Source organism: Amphiura filiformis, chromosome 8 (genome assembly GCF_039555335.1).
Source record: "Amphiura filiformis chromosome 8, Afil_fr2py, whole genome shotgun sequence".
In the NCBI taxonomy this organism is placed as follows: Eukaryota; Metazoa; Echinodermata; class Ophiuroidea; order Amphilepidida; family Amphiuridae; genus Amphiura; species Amphiura filiformis.
The window spans coordinates 45908194-45934814 of NC_092635.1; the positions used below are offsets into that span (position 1 = coordinate 45908194).

The 26621-nt window shown below is 35.9% G+C and overlaps 1 protein-coding gene across 1 annotated transcript; it reads right to left on the bottom strand.

The window, feature by feature from the left end:
• Nucleotides 1–9332: 9332 nt before the first annotated feature.
• On the bottom strand, nt 9333–26314 carry LOC140158275 (serine/threonine/tyrosine-interacting-like protein 1). Its single transcript, XM_072181385.1, is given in 5 exon segments — nt 9333–9784; nt 9786–10194; nt 10196–10782; nt 11753–12054; nt 26157–26314. Coding segments are annotated over 4 exon segments (1362 nt in total). The 5' UTR covers nt 12035–12054; nt 26157–26314; the 3' UTR covers nt 9333–9700.
• Nucleotides 26315–26621: the final 307 nt, after the last annotated feature.

The following is a 26621-nucleotide window of genomic DNA, read 5'->3' on the forward strand; positions in this document are numbered from 1 at the left end:
ATTGGTTAAAAATCAATCGCTTGTCGATCTGCAACTGAGCGTGATTCTAACTTTGAAGTAAAGTTCGACTTTTGAAAAAGTTCGCGGCGGTGTGTATGACCTTTACGGGCTATCGTCATGGAAACGGAGTAACAACTTCATGCTTAGTTTGCAATGTTATGACTGAACATTAACATTAGAGAACAGACAGTAAAACAGAATGTCATATTTGTGGCAGTTTTACGAATGCAGTCGGCTGGTAATATGTTGTTTGACACTAACAAGTTTGGGTTCAACTCTAAAATGAGTCTGGAAGTTAACAAACATTTTCTGCTACTCAACGTGCTTAAGGAATCGGATAGCAACTTTTGCACAGTATGTTTGTGGGACCTGAGCGCACATCAGCCACACCAAAAGTTGCATTCTGATTACGAGGAATGTCATTCTGATATAAAAATTATTTTGATCCTTTGAAATTCGCGATATAATACAAATTTTAGGACAAATTATTAAACACTGGTATTTTTGTTAATATTTTATGTTTAACAGTCCTCGAAGTAAACTTTATAAATCTAAATGATATGTACTTAGAGTGTAGGCCTATGCAGCTGGGAGGAAAAACCGTCATCATTTGAAAATTTGACCTTTCGTATTGAAGACATACATTTTTCCCCAAAACACCTAAAAAGTTTGTCTCTTTTGATTCCATTTTCATGTTATTTCTGCTTCATGTAGATTCCACATATTATTTCTGCTACTAATAGATGCCATTATCACGCTACATTATTTCTACTGCTTGTAGATTTCATTTTCAAGTTTTATCTGTCATTTTTAGCTTATATTTTCATGTTATTTCTTTTTATTTCTATTACTCACAGATTCTAATGTTAAGTTATCACTTGTAAAGTCCACTTGATGTTATTTCTGTCACTTGCATATTAATAAACAAAGTTACACTTATGAATTTCATATTATGTTATATCTCAGTATACCACTTAGGCCAAAAAAAAAAAAAAAGGTTTGTCTCAGAAGCTCAGGATTGGTTTGAAAACAAATACGAAATGCGATTTTTTTTTTATTCCCGACTTTTTATTTTTATGGTATTTTGAGAAAAAAAATCTGATTTCCGCCAAATTTGTTGGAAAAAACTATAAAAAAAGTTGTTTTGAAATAAAAAAATTTCCGCATTTCTTTTTTTTTTCAAATCGCCCGATTTTACAAATGCACATGCAAGCTTTGAGATTAACTTTTTTTGTGCCTATATATTCCATATTTAGGTATTTCTGTTACTTGTAGATTCCATTTTAAAGTTCCACTTGCCAATTCCATTTCATGTAACCTATCCCCTTGTACATGTATGTTCCATCTTTTGTATTTTTGTAAATTCCGGAAGATGGGGGGATGAAAAACCGATGAATCCCAAAATATTTTGATAAAGGGGGTGGTCCATACAATCATTCCCCATGTTGATGCCTGTATATTGGTTTCTGACTAAATTAACCTCATATTTGGCCATTTTAGCCCAAAAAAGTGTCAACTCCACATGAGTTTGTTCCACTTTTATCAAGGCAAAAATGTTCACATGCTTCACAAACATTTGTACCATAAACTTATTCTATTGCCAAAAGTTGCTGGATTCACTATACTTTGTAAAACCCCACCCCATGTCAAAAAGAAATATATGCCACTGCCCCTCCCTCCCTAACCAAACTAGTTTTGTGTTTTGTTCATGTGACATCATCAATCTTTTGGTTTGTTCCCTTAAACAAGACTGGTTAGGGTCCATTATTATCCTTATGAAGTTACAGGGACACATCTTTACGAAGTTAATGCAAATTGTTAACTACAATATCTAAACACGTAATAATAAAACTCTCAAGACAACAACAGCTTCTTCTTGTCAGATAAAGATTTACAATCTTTAAGATTTATTTACATATTAGGGTCTATATATTGTCTTAAAAAAGTGATGCATAGTATAAAGAAGAATAAAAAGCACTAACAGTAATACAGCATGAAATGCAAGGTATACTACAACATGCATCACATCACTGTGTTTTTATCATTTAATTTAGGATGCTGGTAATCCTTGTTGTTGCTGGAATGTTCTATGCATCATAATATACACATTGCAGCCAGGGTTTCCAAAAGGTGAACCTTTTTCCTGAAATATAATTATTTGCTTTAATATATGCTTAAAATTTGTTATAATTTAGACCTTCTTGGGTACATTTTTACATTGCATTGTTATAGGCCTGATAATATACTATTCTTGCAATGGTTTCAAAAGTACACTTATTATAACATGCAAGAGTCATGGACTGCAGATTTGGTCAATATCCTCATATGGGTCTGCAAACAAGATGGAGAGTTTATTCCCTATATTCCTTATAGACAGCCATTATATCAACTAACATGTATGAGGATATTGCCCAGATTTTACTTACTATTAAGAACTTACCATATGTGCAATCATGTGAAAACAAACTTCAACCCTAATCAATACAAATTTAACTGTGAACTACTTGTAGCAGTATCCATATTTGTGTCCCACTACCAAGCATTACCCTGATGCGTTTTCCATGAATACTCATTTACACACTCCTCTATATCTAAATGGACTATTATTCTAAAGTCTGCACAAAAAGTAACTCAGCTGTTATAAATACGTCTATAGATTCAGAACTAATAATTGTTTTCACAATATTTCAACATAGCGAGAAGGTTGATTTATTAACACGCATTTTTACAGGCGTATTTATAACAGCCGAGTTACTTTTTTGTGCAGACTTCAGTTGCAATCCATACATCCTCTATGTAAGACATAACCTTAATCTTCCACACAGGGGGTGTAATGGGGTTATCTGAATGGTGACTCCATATGAAATTTACATCCAGTGTGTGGGAGATTAAGGTCATGTCTTTCATTATGGGGTGTATGGATTTCTACGTACAGGAATAGCCCAATGAGTCAAATACAATATACCAGTATGAAAGCTTAATACAAAATTATAACTTTGGTGGAAAATACAATAAATTATATGCACAACACACACATCAAATAAATTGCTAGCAATACATATTCACACTAGCAGATATTTCAAATTGGGATCATTTTGACATGGGGCAACATATTGATACAGATTGGTGTATTTAGTGTTAAAATATACACAATTTAAAAAGAGTTTTTTGTACTCGGTGTTTGTTCCGCAAGTCAAGTGGAATAATCTCTTCAGTGGCTAAAGAAGACCTGTAGATGCAGGTCGCAAGCTACCACAGCTCTGCAAATAGTGCGTCTTGTGACTGCTGTTTTGAATCTACTACTGTGCAATATTTACAAATCAAATGCACTTGTAGGACACACCACACATCAATAAGTTTACATTATAAGTATGGACATGTGCAGAAATTTAAGTGTAGCAAATTGTAACATTTGTCAAATGTCTATACTAAGGGCAGATATTGCAGAAAGGCCCTTCTAGCACAAACCCCTCTATACAAGGGTGATGATATAGTAGCCTTGATTACTGTATAAGTATCAATACTTGGGTCATGTCTACACTGTTTTGGTTGAAAAGTTTGGTCTGTTGCTCGCTAAATTACTGTCTGGGACACCGCTAGTGTGCCAGCTATGTGGAGGTTAATTTTGCTAGGAAACTGCAGTTTTATATGCATGTGGATGCAAAAATCTTTCAGAAGCCTCAAAATATTTTGGGTGGGCGGGTCTGAGCTTCGGTTGGTTAGGGAACCCTAACCTAACCATCATTTTTCCTCCTTCCTTACAAATTAAAATACTGAAAAACAACATATTGCATATGTCCCTATACAAAACAAAATGCATTATTCATCCATGAAATTGAAGTAAAAAACAGATAAAACACTGAAAAATGAAATTCAATGTATGAAAGGAACATCAATAAAATACAAATTTGTTTTAAAACTATACAATATATAGATGTGTTATCACACTGAATTCTTATAAATGTATTGCCTATATACTTCAAATCTTAACTGCAAACACATAATAACACAGTAACGACTACAAGAGTCTATGTCATAGAGAGAAACAAGGTGTATTTCCATCAAAGGTTACCATGGTTCACCTCAAGTTCGGTAGTGACATACACGTTAGTGCATATTTCACTGGTCGAAGTAGCTAATAACATGCGTTAAGTTAGTCACACTGAGTGTACACGCATATATGCGCAAGCGCGACTTGTCAGCACGCTTGTGTCGCTACCTTAAAAAAGCATTGACATCACTACCGAACAAGAGGTGAGCCAAAGTATATGAAGAGTCAATTAATTTTTCTATAAAAATTGTGAATTATTTTAAAAGTATAGTTACTCATAATTCTTAGTCAGTGGATGTGATGTAATGTAGCTATAAACTTCATTGGTTCTTGGGCATTGTCTATGAGGCGGTGGCTGCGTCATCACAGAACACACTTGTCTAGGTGTATATGTAACCTAGTACATAATACGCACACGTGATAGCAAAATTTGACATCACTGCCACATCAGGGTGAAAACCGGTATATTTTCTAGTATTGCTTTAAAACATTAGTAACCAACAGAATTGTAATCTATAAGGTAATATTACCATGTTGACTAATTTCCAACAAGAATTGCATTGCTAATTTATTTTTACAGTACGGTTCTTTCAGATAACAAAAACAAATCTTTGGCTCAGCAGCACAAAGACGTATGTCCATTAGCTGCCATGTATTCTTGTAGAGGTTAGCGCAACAAAGATGTAAAACCCTGGCTAAAATGGAGTTACGTCTTTGTGCTTCTGAGCCCTTGGCTATTTAGATGCATCATTCATATGGCAGCCAATGGACATACACCTTTTCTGCTGCTAAGCCATGAAAAAGTACATGTTATGAGAAGAAACTTTTAAAAAAATAGGTTTTTATTGCTCAATACAAATTTCAAATAAAATCTCATCTGGTCTCTAGTTGAGAGTATCACCATGTTGGATTTTGCAGTGGCAGATTCGAATAGTGTGTGCTAACCTAATCCCACAAGACATATACACACGTATAAAAGGGCGATTTGACCCTACATTAGAGACAAAACCATGCAGGGGTAGCATTAAGGCCCGAAAGTCGGGGGTTGTTTTCCCGTGTTTTTCACTCCCGAGTTTGCAGAAATTCCAAATACATGGGGTGAAAATTAAATCTCGGGGGTGAAAAATATTTTGCAGTGTAGTCAGGGGTAGGAGTAAGGTCCAAAAGTAGAGGGTCAGAGTTCACCCCGAGCTTGCACATATTCCCAATATAGAGGGTGAAAAATTAATATTTTTTAAATTTAGGGGGTCATTCTAGCGCTACCCAAAATGCACTGATTTGATTCTGCCACTTCAAAATCCAACATGGCATTACTCACAACTTGGGAAGAGACACACTATAGTAAACATTTCATTTGAATAAATACAGCTGCCAACAGATGTACGCGATCTGACCACAAATGTTTTTTCAAAATACAACACCAATGCACGACCTTGAATACTTAGCAAAAATACTAACCAATCATGAGTGAGTTGATTCACTCCTGTGTTACGCATATGTGGGAGTTCATCACACAGTGTATACATACAATCTTTATGCTGTTAGCCACTGTTTTCATTCAAATAAATTTTTTAGTATAGTCCACACTCATAGGGCAAACACACTGACAAACTTTCTTTTTAATGGTTGTATGATGGGTAGTATGTAATGTAACATTTGTGCCTATGTATAGAAAAACAAAGCTCACAATTTGTTTAGATGCAATTGCCACAAATTGCCCACCAGCATATCAACTTGTTTGGATATTTTGAAACAACTCACCAAGCACAAAGTTGTATTGAGGATGTTTGTCTTGAGTTAGTCAGAAGAAATGTTGATTTTGGGTGTAAAAAACACTAGATTAAATGAACAAACTATAAAATAAACAAAAAAAAACACAACAAAAATAAAACACCAGCAAATGACTCTGTGAACAGAATTCTATATACACTTGTGAAAGAATGCCTTATTCATAATAAAGAATTGAACGGAAAAATTTGCTGTACAAGTTAGAAATCTACCAAGTAGGCCTACGCCAAGATTTTTTGACAGAATTACAGCATATAATTTCTGTATAATTATGTCAATGCCTAGACTTCTCTTGTCCATTCAACTCTTGTAAAGTTTGCTCAGCTTATAATTAGCAAAAATTATTTGTTTTTTTGTCACTGGGCGCGTCAATAAAGTCCAAACTTACACTTGTATAAATTCATCTAGTTATGCATTAAGCAATGTGCAGCTAGAGTAAGCGCTGGCCCAACTGCATGCATGCCATTCTATATCAATACATGATATTATGAAATTTTTTGCCAATAATAAGCCGAACAAACTATAGTACATTGTGCACCAGTATAATGTACATTGTACATACCGTAAAAACTTGATAGTTAGCATATGTGCTTACTATCAAGCGCTTTTAAACATGCAAACATGAAGAGCCCCATCCACAAAAGTGTAAAGGGTTTTGAGCAAATCATTGCTACACATACAAACAAGTAAACCTGCAAATGTGTGTCTTTTGGAGATTTCTAATTATTTAATTAATTAAATTAAATTGCATAAAAAATGTTGTTTTCCAATCCAATCCTCTCGGGTTGATCCAAAGATGTATCTGTATTTGGCTTTAACATAACTTATTTTGGTTAAATGTGATACAGAAGTCAACCCCCATTAGCTCAGTTGGTAAAGCACCACATATTGGTACAATTTCATATTTTCTTAAGTGCTTGATAGTAAGAACATATATGCTAACTATCTAGTTTTTATGGTATGCATGCATATTTACATTCATAATACACACCTGTACACTGTGCAGTATCTATAATAGTTAAAAATATTTCACCATATATTAATTTGGGATCTTTGCAATGAGTATTTACATTCATTCAATTTAAAGTTTCTTAGAAATGTTGACTTTTGGTGTTAAACAGCACTAGATTAAATGAACAAAGTATACGCTGGCAAAGTGATGTAATAATCAGATTAACTACCACAGCAATAGGTGAAAACAATTTTTGAATACATCACGCTGCACTACAAGCAGGTTGCACTCATCACCTGTGTATGTCTACAATCATAGTTTGAATACAATAGCGCTCTTTTCAAAGATACTAATCTTACAGATGCGAGTGATCAGCATGATATAGTTCAATGCAGAGGTACCACGTGAACGTACCAGTGCAGCATGGTATATTCAAAAATTGTTTCCAACTATTGCTATATAGTAGTTATTACATCACTTCACCAGTGTATAAAACAAAACAAAAATAAAAAAACAGCAAATGATTTGTGAACAGAATTCTATATACACTTGTGAAAGAATCTCATATATTTACTTATCAAGAACTGAATGGACAATTGGACAAATGTGCTGTACAAGTGAGAAATCTACCAAGTGTATCAAATGTTTTGACAGAATTACAGCACATGCTAACTGTATAATTATGTCAATGCCTACATTTCACTTGTCCAATCAACTCTTGTAGTACAAAGTAGTACATGTACAAAATACAGTACATTGTCATGTATTTTTTTTACATTTATACATATTCATAAAGTACACCTGTACACTGTGCAACTTAAAATATTTCACCATATATTAATTTAGGATCTTTGCAATGGATATTTACATTCAATTGAAACCATACATATTATTTACAACAAGTACCATAGCTAAGCTAAACATTTACTCAGTTAGTTATTTTGTAGTATTAAAATAGTGCAGCTATAATTCCACAGGAATTAAACAAAGTATCATTATGATACATTAGAAGTAACTTTGATAAGAATTACACAAAAAAAATCACATTTCGAGTCCAATAAGAATGTACTTATTATGAATATTGGCCTTTAACAGATGCCTTTTTCTAGACTATTGTTGTAGACACCTTTTATTCACCAAAGAAGATGCTTTATTGAACTAGAAATATGATTTTTTTTGTGTGTGTGTTTGAATAACGTCAATGGCATTACCGGCAAAATTATTGGCCTCTAAGAAATATTTGGATTGGGTTACAAAGAGGGCTATATCATGTACTGAGCAAATCACAGATGTGGTAAGAATAGTCCATAGGACTTTGATACTAGATCTAGCAGCTCTATTTTTGATTGGTTACTGAGATGATTATATCACATCATTAACCAATCAGGGGCTCCGTAAGAAAAGCAGTAGTACCCATGGGGTCCATACAATCAATAAATAACAATCCTGATAAACGTGTTCATTTACCTTATATTCGATCCGACACACTCAAGTACATGTTAACATGCAATCATCTCTTTCCCAAATTTCTAAAGATTTCTATTAATTTGGCTGACAGTGATATTTCTTTATTTCATATCATATTGCCATTTTAATGCATTTCAATTCAACATTTATGAGTTAAACTTTTATCCTTCTATTATTATAGTGATGACATGAAGTTCACTCTCTGTGTACACATGTCACTGATTACAATATTTTACAGTTATGTATATCATACAAGATGTTCCAATTCCTAGTAAAAAATATAATAATTAATAAATCAATTTTGGCTATGTTACATCAAGAGAATAATACCCAATGTAGGCTATACCTTCCAATAAGCAATCACAAAATATAATTAACTACATTTTATGGAATCACCCATTAAGTAACCATACCATTACCCTAAAGATTAATACTTAGCTTTAAAGCTAATCGTCAACAGGGCTATTTAGAGCCAGTATTATCATGGTATACAACATTTTGCATGTATTTGCCATTGTTAAGAACCAGGTACCAAAACTGCCTGTCCAAAAGTTCTGATGAAGCAGTCGAGAACAAAAAACACAGTATTTGCTGCAATACAAATACATGCAAAAACGTTGGAGCATATACTAGCCTTTACCTTTGTTTATATGAGGACAAAATTTGATTCAAAATCAAATTTCTCCCATTCCTGATGCATTTCCTGTATCGATCAATTGATATCGTGATCAGCACACATGTATGGATTTAATAAATAATACCACTGCCCTCACCACCTTTCTCAGCATCTCATTTTTTCTGAAAGAAACATACACATTTGTATCTGAAATTGATATGAACATAGTTATTGCAGTGCTACAAAATTGTAACCCAAAGAGTACCGACTCTGCCATGTTTGAGTGTCGCACATGGAGGGCAAAAGAGTGTACCTCCAGATTATTTATTGTTATCTTACAATTTGCGTATGAAGCCCTTGGTGTGTGTTATCACCAAAACACAAACAAGCAAATGTTTTATATCATCGATTGCCAGGCGCACACCAAAATAATCGAGAGGTACACTACTCTGCCCTCCATGAGCAGCTAACAAACATGGCAGAGCGCACATTTCAACTCCTCAGCGCCAGAAGTGGGTAAGTGCAATAGGTGCCATGTGTACGAGTACAATATACTTTGTATAAATTGCCAAATGTTCACAGGGCAGCTATTGTACTTACCCCTTCTGGCACTGATGGGCTATTCCAGTTGAAACCCACACACCCTCTATAGATATTAGAAGACCTTAATCTTCCATACAAGGAGTGTGAATATCAAATGGGGTGACATGAATGAGTGCGTCCATTTGAAATATACACCTCCTGTGTGGGAGATAAAGATCATGTCTTCCATAGGGGTGTATGGATTTCAACTGGAATACTTTAATATAACCTCTTTTACAAGATTTCAACCAATCCACAACTGATCTACATCTGATATCCGTTCACCAAATAGATCCCTCTCAAAATTCCCTAGTTGCACAAAAAAAGCCCCTATTAGGTTGAGCAGCTGAACGCTTGTCCTTCAAAAAGTGATACGCATCTTGAAGTGTCCATGCTTGGTATTTCATAAGAAACGACAGAGTTATTGTCGAGCTGCGGCTAATACCCTGCACGCAATGAACTAAAACACGCCCTCCGTCGCGGATCGCATCTGCGATGTAATCGGCGGCACCTGTCAGCCGATGTTCCAGCCGACTCGCCACCTCATCCGTGAATTTCAAGTGAAGATAGTCCACCAAATCGGGGAACTCATTATCGTACTCTACGGTGATGTTGACAATGTGTGTGATTCGGAGGTCTTCGATGACTTTCTTAGTGGTTGCATGTTTACCATTGCCTTGAAAGAGGACTCCGTACAGGACGCTTGATGGATACGCTTGAATCTCCTGATATCGCTTTTTCTGTAAAAATCATCTTATCGGTGCATAGATATGGGTACATGTTTTGGAATTCTTTAATACCCCCATCTAAGATATACGGATCATGTCTCTCTTTAATACGCTGACATAGATTAGCGATGGTTTCCGATGTTTCGCCTACTTTACTATTGTCATCATACAACACTATATAATTGTACTGATCTAGCTTACCCGCTTGTAATATGCAATCGTAATCGCTGTCTATTGCTGTATGGTGACGGGCTGTTATTATGTGATTTGGTGTGAACTCTGATTGATCTCTGGCATCTAAGATCAATATGTACCGCGGATCATGAATGTATGGCATGCTGAAGCCGCTATTAATCATGTTGTACATTTCGTGGACTGTTAGATACCCATCGGGGGCACTATCGTCAATGGTTTCCCTTGGCTTAAGATAGCCTCGTTTATTTCTGGTTAACTCTGGAAGGAGTGTCTCCATAGGAGGTGTTGGTGATGATTCTCTTGGTGAGACTTGGCTAGGTTGGCTGGCCATGGTTGATGCAACTTCTACTGCAGGCTCAATGGCAGTGGTAGATAAAGCATTGACTGATTTTATGGAACTGATCTATAAAAAAGAAAAAGGAAAATAATCTAAAAATTAATTATTGTTAGTGATGGACAACTGCAAATTTATTAATTTATGATTAAATACATTTGTGGGAAAAAAGAATTATTTTATTTCAAGGATGTTTTGGTACCACAAATGCAGATTAGACCTAGTGGCATTAAAAACATAAAATAGGAACAGCGGTCCCAGAAGATATGGGTAGTGAACACCACGCATAGTAAATATTCATGTGAAACATTTTTTTGTCATTTCCTGGTCATTTTACAAGTTGACCTCAAATGATCTTGGCACCACCATTACATGCAAGTTCCCAAAATGCAGCTTAGGCTCAAGTTTGATATAAAATTGGACCGATTGAGCCCATATTTATTGGTTGAGCTACAAGTTTTAAAATATGTGGAGGAGATGTAGTCTAGTCCAATATTTTAAAACTCATAGCGCGACCAATAAATATTGGGCGTAAAGCATCCAATTTTATCATTATTATGTTTTGGATCCAATATTTTCACAAACTTGGGCTCATCAAAACATATACCGTATTCATTCCAATAAGCGCCCAGGGCGCTTAACAAAGTCATTTTGGGTGGGCGCTTATTTTATACCGGGTTTCCGTAAGGGGCGTTTATTAGAGACAATTTTACATATGTTATAAAGGGCTCTGAGATGTTTTAATAGCTTTTCTGATGCAGAAAATTGAAAATATCCTAGGTGGGCGCTTATTGGGGCATGGGCGCTTATTGGAATGAATACGGTATATAATGGTTGGAATAGGATTTGAACTGTTCATTTGAGACCAAATTATTGACAGACAAAACACACACCCCCACCCACCCCTACACACAGACTGATGGAAATATGACTTGTGATGCAATAAGGTCTTTTCTTTCAGACGACCTAAAATGTTATAGTACCAGCAAACAAAATAATAATATTAGTAAGCCTATTGAATGACTACTAGTATACTTACATGAGATATTGTGTCAGGTGGAGTCGTGTGTCCCTTTAACCCTTCTCTTGTTGATGAATCTGACTGGTTGGAATTTAGTACATTTACGACATTAGATGTTGTGTCGGGTGGATCTGTGCATCCTTTTGTCTCTTCTCCTGTTGATGAATGCAAGTGGTTGGTATTCGGGATGGTAGAATTGTGTACACTTACAACTGATGTTGGGTCAGGTGGATTTTTCTTTGTATCTTCTCCTATTGATGAATTCGACTGGTTGGAATTCAGAGAAACAGTACAGCCCATCCCTTAAACACCTCTCATTTCTGAAAATAAAAAACAGAAGAATAGCGATTAAAGTTTAAACAGTCATTCAACAAAAAAATAATTGAGACTAACCTTAATATATCAACATAAATCAACAAAGTCCTTAACTTTCATGAATTTACCATGTTTTGTATCCGAACCCTAATAATATATATTGAGCAGGGATGCAAAATGTGAATATACATGTACGAGAGAGAATTCTGACAAAAATTCTCTTAAACTTGGTGTATGAGAATCAAAATTCTGCATGATAATAATAATGAAACATAAGGTGACAAGAAATTATAATAAATTGGAAGATTTATAATGCATGATACCAACTCACAGGCCTCTGCATACTTTACAGATTTCCGATGACCACTGACACACCTCGCTGGTCAATGACTAGTGATTACCTGGGAAAAAGTACAACATGTATTTCAACAAGGAGGCCCAATTCAAGACAGTTGTTCTTCCTTAGGGCCATGCATTTAAACAATCATTTAACAAAACAATTGATTACAAAAGCTTATTATCTAGGCTTAAGCACATTACAATTGATCTTCCAAGAATTCACAACTGTCTTCTAGAAACACCTAAATCATCCAAGTGTGAAGAAGACAGTCAGCCAGTCATTACTGCCTGATGATGGTAATAGATAGTTACCCAAAATATTAGCAGGTAAATATGTATTTATTTACCTTCAGTTTCCATTTAAAGTTTTAACATTTTCTTGGTTATATTACAAATTGAAAATTATTAATTGTCAAACTGTACATTTGTGGTTACAGACTTACAAGTCTTAATATTTTTGTCTCCCCTGAACTATAAATATAATTCCCACTTTACAAATATCCCAAATACAAATCCATTCATACATTTACGGAATGAGGTGCTTATGATATTTTATGAAATATAAGCATGAGCTATTTTTGACCTCTATTTCTTTTGTTGGAAAAGTGAGCCAAATATTTGCCAACAACTAATCTCAGATTGCCTATTCATTTTTGCTTAAAATCAGATTAATTTAATAATTTTGCTGAACACATCACATACACATACAAACTTACACTGATATCCTTGAAAAATGAAAATAATATCCTTGTATCCCAAGGCAAAGACTGTGAAGAATTACAATTTCACTTCTCCCCTCTCACATCTTTATATCGCTACCTTATTTCCTCCATATTTTGCACAAAGTATCCATTCAAGTGTTTGCCGGAGTACTTGCCTACTAAATGCCTACAACTAGTCTGTCACAGTGACCAATGGATCATAGTTACAACATCATTGGTGTTGCTAGTTTCTACTATTTTTACCACCCAATTGGGCAGATGACCACTTCTGATACTATAGTTTTCAGCAAGGCTCTTCAGTGGTCTGTGATTTGGCACTGTTTATAGCGTAAACACAGAAGTGGGGTTCCAATTGCCCAATTGAATCACATCATTATCACATCGGCACCTCATTCGCCAACCAAGCTGCGTAGCAACACTTGACATACTTCTTATTACACGATAATCTCAGGTAGAGCAGTCGGACACCGCTGAAGGGATTTGCTGATAGTATAGGACACTTTTCATCAAACTATGTGTACAACCTAGTTTCCTGTGACTTATTTTTGCTCGTGCAAAAATAATTGAACCAATCATAAAAACTTTTTTGACACATAAGTGCTAACTAATTGTTTAAATTCCTATTTAACTTACATTTCATCATTTTAATAAGTGCCTCCTGAATATGACTGACTTCAGTGCCTTGAGCCCAGGCTTTGAGCAAGGAAAAAAATAGTTGGTACACCTTGACAATATGTTGGAACTCTTCATTGTTGCTCTGATCGTTCAGCAGTGAAATCGGTATAACTATGTTTGATGAGAAGTACAAACCTTCCCCTTTCCCATGGGAGACTGGAGAGCCCAATGGTAAAATTGCTTTCAATTTCATCAACTGGAACGGGGGGAGAGGGGTGGTGATTTACATATAGTATGCCAGAGCAGAGTGTGCCAACATTAATTTCCTTGATTGTATGTTGAATACAGTAGTTTAGCCCAATTGTGTGGACAAAAGGGAGCTCATAGCAACACTGAATTCTATCCAAGAACATGTAAGCAAACATTAGATACTGTATGGTGTGAAATTTTCACTAGGTTTTTATTTTCACCCTTCCCATATGCAATATCAGTACCACAAATTTAAATGCCCACAAAAAGATTTTTAACCAATAGGCTTAATGTGAAGCTGAATACAAGAAAATGCAAAACCGTTCATAACAGTTAAATCTCAAAAAATTAATACTGCTAAAAATATCCCACTACACAGAAGGTAAGGTATGTGTCCAGTTATATTCTAGAGAGCTAGGCTGTCATTCTCTTCATTTGTTGATAGTTAGTTACCATAGAAGTGGGTAAACAAAACCATAAAATGTAAACAATGAATTTGCAGTGCAGTGCCAGAGTCCATTTAGTTCATACATTGTAGGTCACCCAGTTCCTTTTCATTTATTTTCTTGGCACAGTGATTCTTGTGTTCTGAGAGTGTCATTTATAAACTTGTAACTTTTTTTCAACTTCAAATACTTTATACTCTACTTTACTGGGATACTCAGTATTTTCAGTAGTGATGTGGTCGACATGCCTTATGTCGACATAATGTCTACGTCGGCACGTATGCCGACATGTCGACATCAAAAAATCATGTCGACAAAAATTTTATTTTTTTTTTTTTTTTTTTTTTTTTTTTTTTTTGTTTTCAAAAAATATTTTTGGCCAGAAAAAGCAAGTTATAGGCCCAAACTGACTTGTTATTCAAGGTTGGAAACCAGAAAAATACTGCTACTAAAAAAAAAAAAAAAAATGCCAATTTTTGTTTACAAAGTTGGATGAACTTGTACATTTTGATTACCTTTGCTTCTATTGAACAGTCAGGGACACATTGAATTAGTATGCATTGCTAGCTGTTCAATAGAAACAAAAGTAATTCAAATGTACAACTTTTTCAACTTTGTAAAAAAAATTGGCATTTTTTTTTTTGAGTAGCAGTATTTCTCTGGTTTCCAACCTTGAATAACAAGTCAGTTTGGGCCTATAACTTGATTTTCTGGCCAAAAATATTTTTTGAAAATTTAAATTTTTTTTTTTTTTTTTTAGAATTTTTTTTATGTCGACACACTGTCGACGCCGGTATACTGAATTATATCGACATGTCGACAATAAAAAACGGTGCCGACCACATCACTAATTTTCAGCTATACATGTATATCCATCAAGATAAAAATAGATAAACCATGATAGTACAATAGGGTAAAGCCTTGTGGACTCTCCTTATATTATATCTCGATAACCTATATAGCTTTATTATGCTTTCTTAAACAATTTTGAAGATACATTGTATGTCATCGGATGTAAACGTGGTGGCATGATAAATTGCAATTTCTGTCACAAGGCCTAGAAATCCAATGTGAATCTGTGATTCCATTTGTGTGAAGATTCTCTTAAAACATCAACAGGGTGAATCCTCATGGATTCGTGTAAACATTGACAGTTTAAAGAGAGAACAAATATGTACTTGTGAAGAAGCTAAATGTGTGGCATATAATAATATACACTTGAAAATGCCCTATTTTTGGTATGGGGGAAAAAGAACTTTTGGAAGTTATGGAAGAAATGAACACTTTATTGTATCAAAAACAAAACAACTAACAAAAAATTGAAAAAGATAGAAGAAAAGAAGAAAGAAGATAGACAGAAACTATTATATTGCCATTTGCCAAAGGTTTTACTTTTACAGCAGATGACTTAAGGGATGGGGTATGAACGTTTGGACAGTATTTTTTGTCAGACATATCGAATTGCATTCTGAACACAAGGAATGTCCTTCTGATATCAAATAATTTTGATTTTTTGAAATTCGCAATGTAATACTTAAAGTGTATGTAGGTGGGATGATAAGCCGACAATCAATTGAAAATGTTGACCTTTCATATTGAAGATATGATTTTTTTCCCAAAACACCAAAAAAAATAGGTCTTTGGGAAAAAAATCCATATCTTCAATATGAAAGGTCAAAATTTTCAATTGATTGTCGGCTTTTCCTCCTAGCTACATACACTTTAAAGGGGCATTTCGTGATCCACAGCCTCATCCCCCCCACTTTTCTCAAAAAAAAGTTGAGATTTTTATATCACTGAAAACCTCTGGCTTCATAATGTTTATGTACAAAATATTTCTTGCAGATTAATTCGTTTAGCAAAGATATCGTGAAATTTGGATTTCGTTCTGGTGCACCAGAACGAAATTACAACGTATTGTCTATGGAGCAGTGTAATACACATAATCATGCATAACTCGCAAACGCAAAATCGGAATCAACTGAAATTTTGGGAATATGCTTTTTTGTGGATTTGTACTGAAAAATGTCATAAAAAGAGGATGCTAGGATCACGACTGTTATATGTCAAAAATATCAAATTTTAATAATTTGTCATAAAATTTGTATTATATCGTGAATTTCAAAAATGAAAATTATTTGATATCAGAAAGACATTCTTCAGATTCAGAATGCAATTGCTCCCATGTCCCACAAAACATACTGTCGAAACGCTCATTCCAGATCCCTTAATACTAAGTTCAAAAGTTTTGAGCTTTTCTTCCAAGCTTTAGTCCAGTAAATACCATTATTTTAAAATTGCAAAATGGCCAGATAAACACCAAATTGATAGTGTATTTTGTTTTTTGTGTGTTACCAGTAAACCAGGAAAAATGATGCCCAAAAGGAATTCCCCATCCTGACATCCCAGGCTGACATCTGACCCATGATACACCATCACAGATGAAATAAACACCTTTGCTGTTGACCAGAATGTTCCAGAGTGTACTCAAGTTTGGTTTTGGTAGGGACGTGCGCTGAGAATTTGAAAGTGGACCCATAAATATACCAATTTTTCAAGAAATTTGGACCCATTGATATACCAAAAGTCAAAATTTTCGGCCGAATTTAACCCAAATTGTCCTAGTTTTTACAAATTTTCCCAAAATGTTGGGAAAATTTTGAAAATTTTGGCTAAATTAACGAAAAATTGGGCTATTTTCCGAGAAAATTTTGAAAAAGGACCCATTCATATACCAAAATAGGCTTTGAAAAAGGGTCATTGATATACCAAGAGGCTGAAAATGCTACCCATATTTGCGGCACGTCCCCGTATGGTCATTTGTACTGAGAACCCCCCCGGGTGTCTCTTACTTCCATGCTTTATCCATATGGTCTTCTTCATTGGCCGACTTGCCCGATTCTGCTTCATAATGCATACATGTACAGGTGTACATTCCACATTTGTTAGGAGTAACCTTTATTTTTAAGTATTATTATTAATAAAGGCTCACTGATTCTTCACTAAGCAGTTAGGAAGAGATCAGTAATACTTAATTCTTAATACTTAATAATTACTTATATTTCGAACAATGATCAAGGTCCAATGCTCTTTAATCTGTTCCTAATGCTCCAATGTAATATGGTATGAAAGTGAAATCTATCCATCTCATTCATTTGCAGAGACAAGATTCTAGACAAAATACTAGATTTTGAATTTGCACACAATAATTATAAATGCATTCAAGGCTAGAGACCAAATGCTATCATTTTTTTGGTAGATCAGTGTTGCACAAATAATAAATTTGGATGAAAGTTATCTTGACGTGTCAAATGTATCTTTTGAATAAATAATGCCTGTTTTGAACAACCTAAAATTAAGTTGAAGGGCAATTTTATTTTCACAACATTTTTTAATATGTGAATGTGACCAGCTCCAACAAAACCCGGAACAAGTCGCCAGGCATGTTTTTGAGTTATAGGCCTTTAAAGATGATATTCCCATAAAAAAAAATCTAATTTTGGAATTCTTAATTTCATGGTATTTGACTGTTGGAATATTTGGACTTTCAAATCCGTGAAAGTACTTATTAAAACAAGGTTTATTTAATAAAAATTAACAATTGAACTATGATAATCCCTATCCAACCCTGTGTAATACAGGAAATGAATTACACTGTAGCACATTACTCAGAAAAGCAACTTAGCAAAAATACCATGGTATCATTTACAAAATTATCCATATCTTGAAAAGTATTGATGTTACAATGTATGTATATAATTGTGGTATCATTTTAAAGCTTATTGTCTAGTGCTTACATTTTTATTCAAATCATGAAATGTCAAAAATGCGACTTGTTCCTGGTTTTGTCAGAACGGGTCACATATGTATGCATTACAGTACTATGTGACCTTGAACACCCAACTATTACATGAAAGTTCCCAAAGTGTAGCTATGGCCCAAGTGTGGTATAAAATTGGATGGTTTGACTTTGAACCCAATACATAAATTTATTGGCTATGAGTTTTAAAATATTGTAAACATGCATATGACGTATCATACCGTAAATATGGCGAACTACTCAAATGCATTCAATAAAAGCATGATTGCAATCTACCGCGACAGTTTGTCTCGCACAAATAACAAATGCACTACGATTAAATAGGTTGATGACAACATTTGGTTGAATGGACTGCAATGCGCCATGATTATGGTGAAGGACACCGGTTCAAATCCTTTGTTTGGAGCCAATTGATAAAAACATGCAGGGCCTCTATGGTGGCGCACTTTTACGATTCAGCAGTAGGATGTCATGACTTAATTTATTCTTTAAATAAATCAATCCAAGATATACATCCAAGATGGTTGAAATCATCCAAAGATATAAAAGTGCTCAACCATAATGGAAGCTAAATAATTAATTTGGACAGCTACATTACTTTACAGATCTGTTTCGTAAGGCCATAGGGCCTCACTCATCAGAAGCACATAACCATATAATTTATTCTTTATGATTACAATTTTTCTTATATTGTATTTATTTTTTTATTATAGGCCTAATTAAATATCAATTTGTAACATCATGAGCCTAGAATATCCTTATGAACAGCAGGACTTTAACTTGTCTATAACTTGAAAACGTTTGTCTTTTTTTAAAATACTTTTTTAATCTGCCGGTTGAAAGGGGATCATAAATATTCTTGATTATGAAGAAACAGGGCCTAGTGTGTGTGTGTGGGGTGTCGGAGAAACCCACTGTAAATTACCATTGCAGGAGTTTCATTTCAAGACATGGATAAAAAAATAAAAATAAAAAACGCATTTCGCATTTGACTTTTTAGACCTGCTACAGGAAACAATATTTTTTTGGCCTTATACATTTGTAATAAATTTTCACCACAAAATATGATATGATAAGCAATGCAAGAATATATTGGACATGTCAAAAGGTTGTCAATATTGTCAATATTAATATTTTGCGACATACTAATGAAAACAGATTACACTAGAGACACCCTATGGCACTTCCTATAACTTGAGATCAAGTCCTCAAACGTTCGAAATTTGTACACTCGGTTTCAGAGAAGAATGGCAATCCCTTGCTCAGATTGACGCGAGTGCGGCGGCGGCGAGCGACCTGTTATGAGTGACATACGTGGAACTTTGTTTGCGCTGACCAACGTTTTGACGGGTAATCGGCCAATCAGATTACCGCATCTGTTGTTATGATTGTCAGACAATTGAATCAGCAAATCAGAACCCCACTTCCGTGTTTACGCTGTGCACGCTCTCAAAATGAAAAGAACTGCCGTTCCTCATTGAGAGAAACTGCAGCTTCAAGTACAACGCCTGAACTGCAAGTTGCAGTGCAACTTATGGCGATCTTTTCTTTTAGACCCCCCGAGCTATATAAGGTTAAAATTACGAATTTATCAAATTAAACTTTCGCATCAAGGTTAAACATGTTCTTACAGTAAGAATTCCAATTGGATGAACACAGCTCATATATCGCGTATTTCAAACTACAACGTGAACGCACGACCTTGGATACAATACTAATTACTAACCAATCACGAGAGCGTTGGCATGGTTGGATTCACTTCCGCGTCACCCACGCACAACCGCACACGCTGGCGTACATCGCGCATTGTGCCATTGTACGCAAAAAATCGTCACGCTATGTCAGGCTGTGTTCATTCAATTGGAATTTCCACTGTAGCTATACAAACATACCTTTTATTTTGTCGAACAAGCTTTAATTTGTTCCAAAATCCATGTTTTTATCCTGGGGTTTTTATCACAAATGCAAAGTGATGCAAACTCCAAAACTTTCACGTAGCACGAGCTACGTTTTGACTGTGATTTATGCTCGCATATCAAGCGCGTTTGACAGTATTTTACTGCATGACGTAATTTTTTTCTTAAAAAAATTGCCACTTTCCACTCATTTGATCATCTTTTTTATGTGATGGAAGTGATGCTGATTTTATGAAGGTATGTTTCTTGCTTTTCCGATAATTTTGAAATTGTTTTCTGAGATCAAAACTTCCTAGCAGAATAGCGGTTTTCACTTGTTTTCAAAAAGTTGTTTTAAACCTTGTTTTTTACCCCATAATTTCCCCCATTTATCGAAGACGAAGCCCTGCCCTCCTTCCAATACATTAAACCTTGACTTCACAGTGGCAACTGCTTAACATTGCTGCAAAAGTAAACCTTGATGCAAAATAAATAATAAATAATTTAGTCCTATTATAACGAGGGTGGTCTAAATAGCGAGGGTGGTCTAATTAGGAAAAGATCGCCAACTTTATCAATGTTTTATATGTACATTATAAGTATGTGATATAGTACTAGTACAACACGTCATACCTAGAATATTTTCTCAATTTGAATTTTATCCTTTCTAGGTATGACTGCTTTTACCGTAAAATTTGCGTCAATTCCTGATCATGATATGTGCGCCATGTTTTTTAGGTTCCGCGATTGCTGATTACATATAGACAAGAGCAACTGGTAACCAGCGTTCTAGCGAACCTGTGCAGTATCAGGCTGCTATTCAATTGCGTGGTGCATGGGTTACGTGTATTTTCAATGTAAAATGCCTATACGGTGATCCACCCAAAATTTAAAAAATCACCGTTTTAGATCCCTGTACTAATGTATAGGTATGAGAGGGAAACCTCAGTTAACACATTTGCTAGTCAGTCAAAATGGCCAAAACCGGCAATACATATTTACATAGAAATATAAAAGAACTGCTAGCTCAAGAAAACCTACATAAATATGTTGTCTATATTTCACTTGACCCAAATATATGATTTTTATGGTGATAAGATACTCATACATGGAATTTTAGAGGATTTTGATAGCAGTTCCATTTAAAAAAGCTGCTATCATCATGAGACTAAGATCTAGAAACACCCCGAAATGCTGTTTTGGAGAATTTTGCTAGCAGAATCTTTTTGATGAAAGTCGATCTTTGACAAGATGTAACTTTGCCACTGCTATGACAAAAAGGTACATAGAAATATAAAAGAACTGCTAGTGCTAGCTTATGCCCAGCGAGGTCACGTCACACTCGGTGTGACGCGCCCAGAACTCCAAATAACTTTCCTAAGCGACAGACAAATTGCAGGAAAGCGTGCCAATTTAAGCTTCCTGTAATATCTATTGCACATAACGTACGAAGTCACAAACTTACAAACTTCAATATGCACTTCAAATACAGCAGACCAGCTGTTAATTATTACCGATCCTGTAGAATAACTTGCATAATCTTCAATTTCATGGAATCCCGTTGCTCAGAATTGCAAATGTCATTTTTATCTGTCAAATGCGCTGTGGATGTGCTCAGAGATTTTATGATATGCTCCATAAATCACAGGTGTGAAACTGACTTTAGGCCTATACCACTCGCTCGCTTTCGCAGAAAATGAACGCGACAGCCTTTTACGGTATGAATTAATGTGACCCGCCAGTAAAGTACGTCTAACCTGATTGGTTTACAAAACTACTTTGATAATTGCTAAGCCAGTCAGCGTGCTCGATGCTTAACAACCTGGTCGTAGAGGTTTTCTTTTTTTTAAGAGGCGAATTCACGTGGTGATCCAGCGATCGAGTATAAATTCAGCATGACTTTTGCTGTCGCAGGTGCAATAACAATACATGGACACAATCACTGACATTTACACAATGGAATAATGAATTATTTATGACATGCATGGGCTGGATTTTACGATCGAGGTAAGGTTTTCAGCCTGTCCCTGCGTGAATATTGTTAGTTTTCAGCATCAAAGATACTTATGATGACCAGTTTTTTATGCGGACACTTTGATAACAGGTAACTTTTATAGGTCATAGGGTAGAAACGATAGTTGTACAATTGTACGAAAATATACATTTTGTTATAGGCCTAAAATGTTTCCAAAAATATATTGGTCCACACGTTGTGCATGTATTCAGTTGTTCGACGTATAGTGCTAGCTCAAGAAAACCTACATAAATATGTTGTCTATATTTCACTTGACCCAAATATATGATTTTTTATGGTGATAAGATACTCGCACATGGAATTTTAGAGGGATTTTGATAGCAGTTCCATTAAAAAAAGTTATCATCATGAGACTAAGATCTAGAAACACCCCCGAAATGCTGTTTTGGGGAATTTTGCTAGCAGAATCTTTTTTGATGAAAGTCGATCTTTGACAAGATGTAACTTTGCCACGGAAAGTGCTATGACAAAAAGGTTTTCAGTTTTGGCTTTCTTTACTCAAGGGATATAATAAAATGATGTAGTTTGATGGCAAATTTGAATTCACCTGGCATACCTATAGTATATATAATATATAGTAGGCCTACTATAAACATGTAAACGGCGATCCTGACTTTTAGACCACCCGAGCTATATAAGGTACAAATTGCAAATTTATCATATTAAACTTTTGCAACAAGGTTAAACATGTTCTCAACTGTACAAACATACCTTTTATTCCATCGAACAAGCTTTATTTTGTTCCAAAATTCACGCTTTTATAGCTATTTTTGACGTAAAAGAGCTGGTAACAAAACCGTGATGCCAGCTCAAGTTTTCGCAGTAGCACAAGCGGTTGATGTACGCCGCTTTGACGGTAATTTACGCTAGCGTATCATGCATTTTCAATCGCGTTTGACATCGTTTTACTGCGTGACGCAATTCTGCATAATTTACATTGTTTATTTAAAATGGCGAATTTCTCGAAAAACGTGATACATTTTACCCCGAAATTTCCCTCATTACTCAAAGCCCTGCCCGTTTTCACAATATTTTAGCTTCTTGGATATCATCGGAAACATAGATTAGTAATATTAGGTATGTCACTGTATTTTTAAAGATTTTTTTAGATGATTTTTACGATTAAAAAATTGACGTTTTAAGCTTCTTTTCAAAAATTGGTTTTAGCTTGTTAAAATAAAAAACGGGTAAAAATCGTTTTTAGCTTGTTGGATATTTTTGCTAAATAGTTTAAAGCTTGACTCCTTAGATGAAACTTTTAGTTTAAGCTTGTTAGAATATTAAACATTGATGAAATAGTAATATTTTAGCCCTATAGTCAGGATCGCCATCATTAGGTATAATACAAAAAAATTTGAACTTTTTTTGATTCTCATCAAAGTAATCTCATATTAAAGAGCTAAATGAAAGAAAACTGATGAGGCATAAATGAATGTCATACGACATGTGGTTGCGGAGATATGCTAATTTGAATGTCTCAATTTTTCAGCCAATTTCCTGTACAAACTTTTTGTGCATGCACATATTAAAATGCTTATAGGCCTATACTGTGCATTGTGAGTAGGCCTACACAATTTTAAGAAACAAGCACTTGTCATTTACCGGTACTGAACTGTAAATGTAATCCTAGATTGATTGAATTTGTATTGATGTGAACAAAAGGGCCTGGATCATTTTCCTTGGAAGGGGGGGGTCCCAAATATACACAGGGGTCGGGGGTCCTTTTTTTGGAAAGAAAAATAGGGGGTCATACAATTTTTGATGACCAAAATGTAGGCAGTCTCAAGATGACCACAGATAGTGTGTTTATCTTATTTAAAAAGACTGAATACAATTTTAGCCTCTTCATGGGGTACATAGGCCCTAAGCCTAGGTGTATCAGTGGGTGGTGGGGGAGGGGGTCATAAAATTTTGTTGCCGAAATAGGGGGGTCGCAATTTTATTGATGCTGACTTTTTGTAAATTTGGGAGCTCCCTTCCGCAGAAAATGATATCCCCCTAATATACAAATGAACATGTATGAGTAACATTTTGTTTTATTTCTGTTTTCTGATGCAGATTCCAGCTTTGACAGAGGATGGTAACCAGGGACTGTCTTTTGGAATTTGCAGGAGAGCATTAAATTAAAGAGCAGTAGAGAGTGATTGCTCTCGCTCTCCTCAAAAGGCAGTCCCTGGGAAACCACAGAGAGGGCCAACATCATGCAAAAATAAAGAAAAACTGAAATTTGTGTTCAAGTGTCTTATTTTGTTTTGTCATTGAAAAACTCACGGTTTCTATACTACCCACCCGAGTACACCTTTTCACTGATACAAAAGGGGGGGGGGGGGTTATTAATTATTATAAGCACTAGCTGATGCATTCACCCCCCCAGGAAAATGTTTTTGAGCAGGCACCCTTTGGAGCACTGGCTGGCGATGCTCCCTATTCCGAAGACCATTGCGGAAACTCAAGGGCCAGTTCACTTGATCATCAGAATGGGGTCACTCCTGCTCAAGTATGAACCCCATTGCCCCCTCCCCCCGGCTTAAGTTTTGTCTTTGAGCAGGCACCCTTTGGAGCACTGGCTGGCGATGCTCCCTATTCCAAAGATCATTATGAAACTCGAGGGCCAGTTCACTTGATCATCAGAATGGGGTCACTCCTGCTCAAGTATGAACCCCCTGCCCCTTCCCCCAGCTTTAAGTTTTGTCTTTGAGCAGGCACCCTTTGGAGCACTGGCTGGCGATGCTCCCTATTCCAAAGATCATTATGAAACTCGAGGGCCAGTTCACTTGATCATCAGAATGGGGTCACTCCTGCTCAAGTATGAACCCCCGCCCCTTCCCCCAGCTTAAGTTTTGTCTTTGAGCAGGCACCCTTTGAGCACTGGCTGGCGATGCTCCCTATTCAAGATCATTGCGGAAACTCGAGGGCCAGTTCACTTGATCATCAGAATGGGGTCACTCCTGCTCAAGTATGAACCCCCCCTACCCCTTCCCCCAGCTTTAAGTTTTGTCTTTGACCAGGCACCCTTTCGAGCCCTGGCTGACGCATGCCCCCTATCCGATAGCTCATTGCGGAAACTCGAGGGCCAGTTCACTTGATCATCAGAATGGGGTCACTCCTGCTCAAGTTACCCCCCCCATGACGAAGGCCATAGGAGTACGCCCCCCATCAATTTGAACATTTAGAAAATCAAATAGGAACATGGCCAAAAAACGGCCTGTGTCCCCCCCCGCCATCATACCCGATGTGCCCACCCCAGTCATTCAGCATCTATCATAGCAAAAATCTGCTAGCGCTATGCATGATGGGATAGGAATAGGAAAGGTCCAAATTTGCTTCTTCCCCCGACTCATAGTCGGCACAGAATGAGAATCTATCCCAGCATTCACAGCATGAGCCCATTCAATTAGTATACGCAAACCATGCCGGGTTAAACATGTTCACTCACTGGCAAAAGTCGCCGAATTCGTACTACACAAAGTCCCCAGTTCACTCACTTTTTGCGCAAGGCATCCATCAAATCTCATCAAGCCAAACATTTTTATGTACAAAAAAATACCTTTATTCACCGCGTGCTCCATTTAACTTACCGCTCAATTCCGTTATTTAGATATTTGGAGAGTAATTTCCGAAAAAAATTAGATCGAAATCGTCACTTTCAAACCCACTAGAAAGTCGCCAAAATTTGCCGCGACCACGTGCGAATCATCTGACCTCTTCCGGGTTATGATCAAGTTTAACCTTTTGACTTGGCCTTGTAAGCTTTGGAACTGTTTCTAACTCGATCTAATTCCCCAAAAATTTTTTTTTTTTTCTTCGCCGTAAAATTTACTACCAGTAATGAATTTCCAAATGGCGCTGGGTGCGCGATTTCCCTATGCTGAGAGAGGCTGAATATTGCGCATGCTCAGGTAAGGAATGCTCACATACCTACCATCATCATGGCCATGTAAACTATTTAATACTATGTAATTTGTAAACATGCAATTTGCACTTACCTAGACACAATCCATGGTGATGCACGTAAATTTTATATTGTCAAATATATTGTGTGAAATATTTTGGTAAATATATATACATTTATGTAATTTCATGGGTCTTTTTTACGAAAATTGAAGCACAAATTCGGGGTTCAGTTCCTATAACAACCGAGAGGATTAAGGTCCTATTTGCAGCAAGTCTCCCGGAAGAGCACCGTCGCCTATTAGATAATCAAAACAAGAAGAGTCTTTAAAAAGGACTCCTCCGGCCTGCGAGTGATGTTTATTTTGGGTGGGGGGGGGGGGGGGGGAGAATCAATGGGGGATATCCCCACTGTTTGACCTTGGGGATGACTGGGGATCCTCCACTTTTTGTACCTTGGGGATGATGTGACAAATCCTGGAAATCCATAATTTACCATTAATTGCTGTAGGCCCGCTATTCAGTTATGATGTAGCATGTAGGCCTATGTTGTTAAGGGT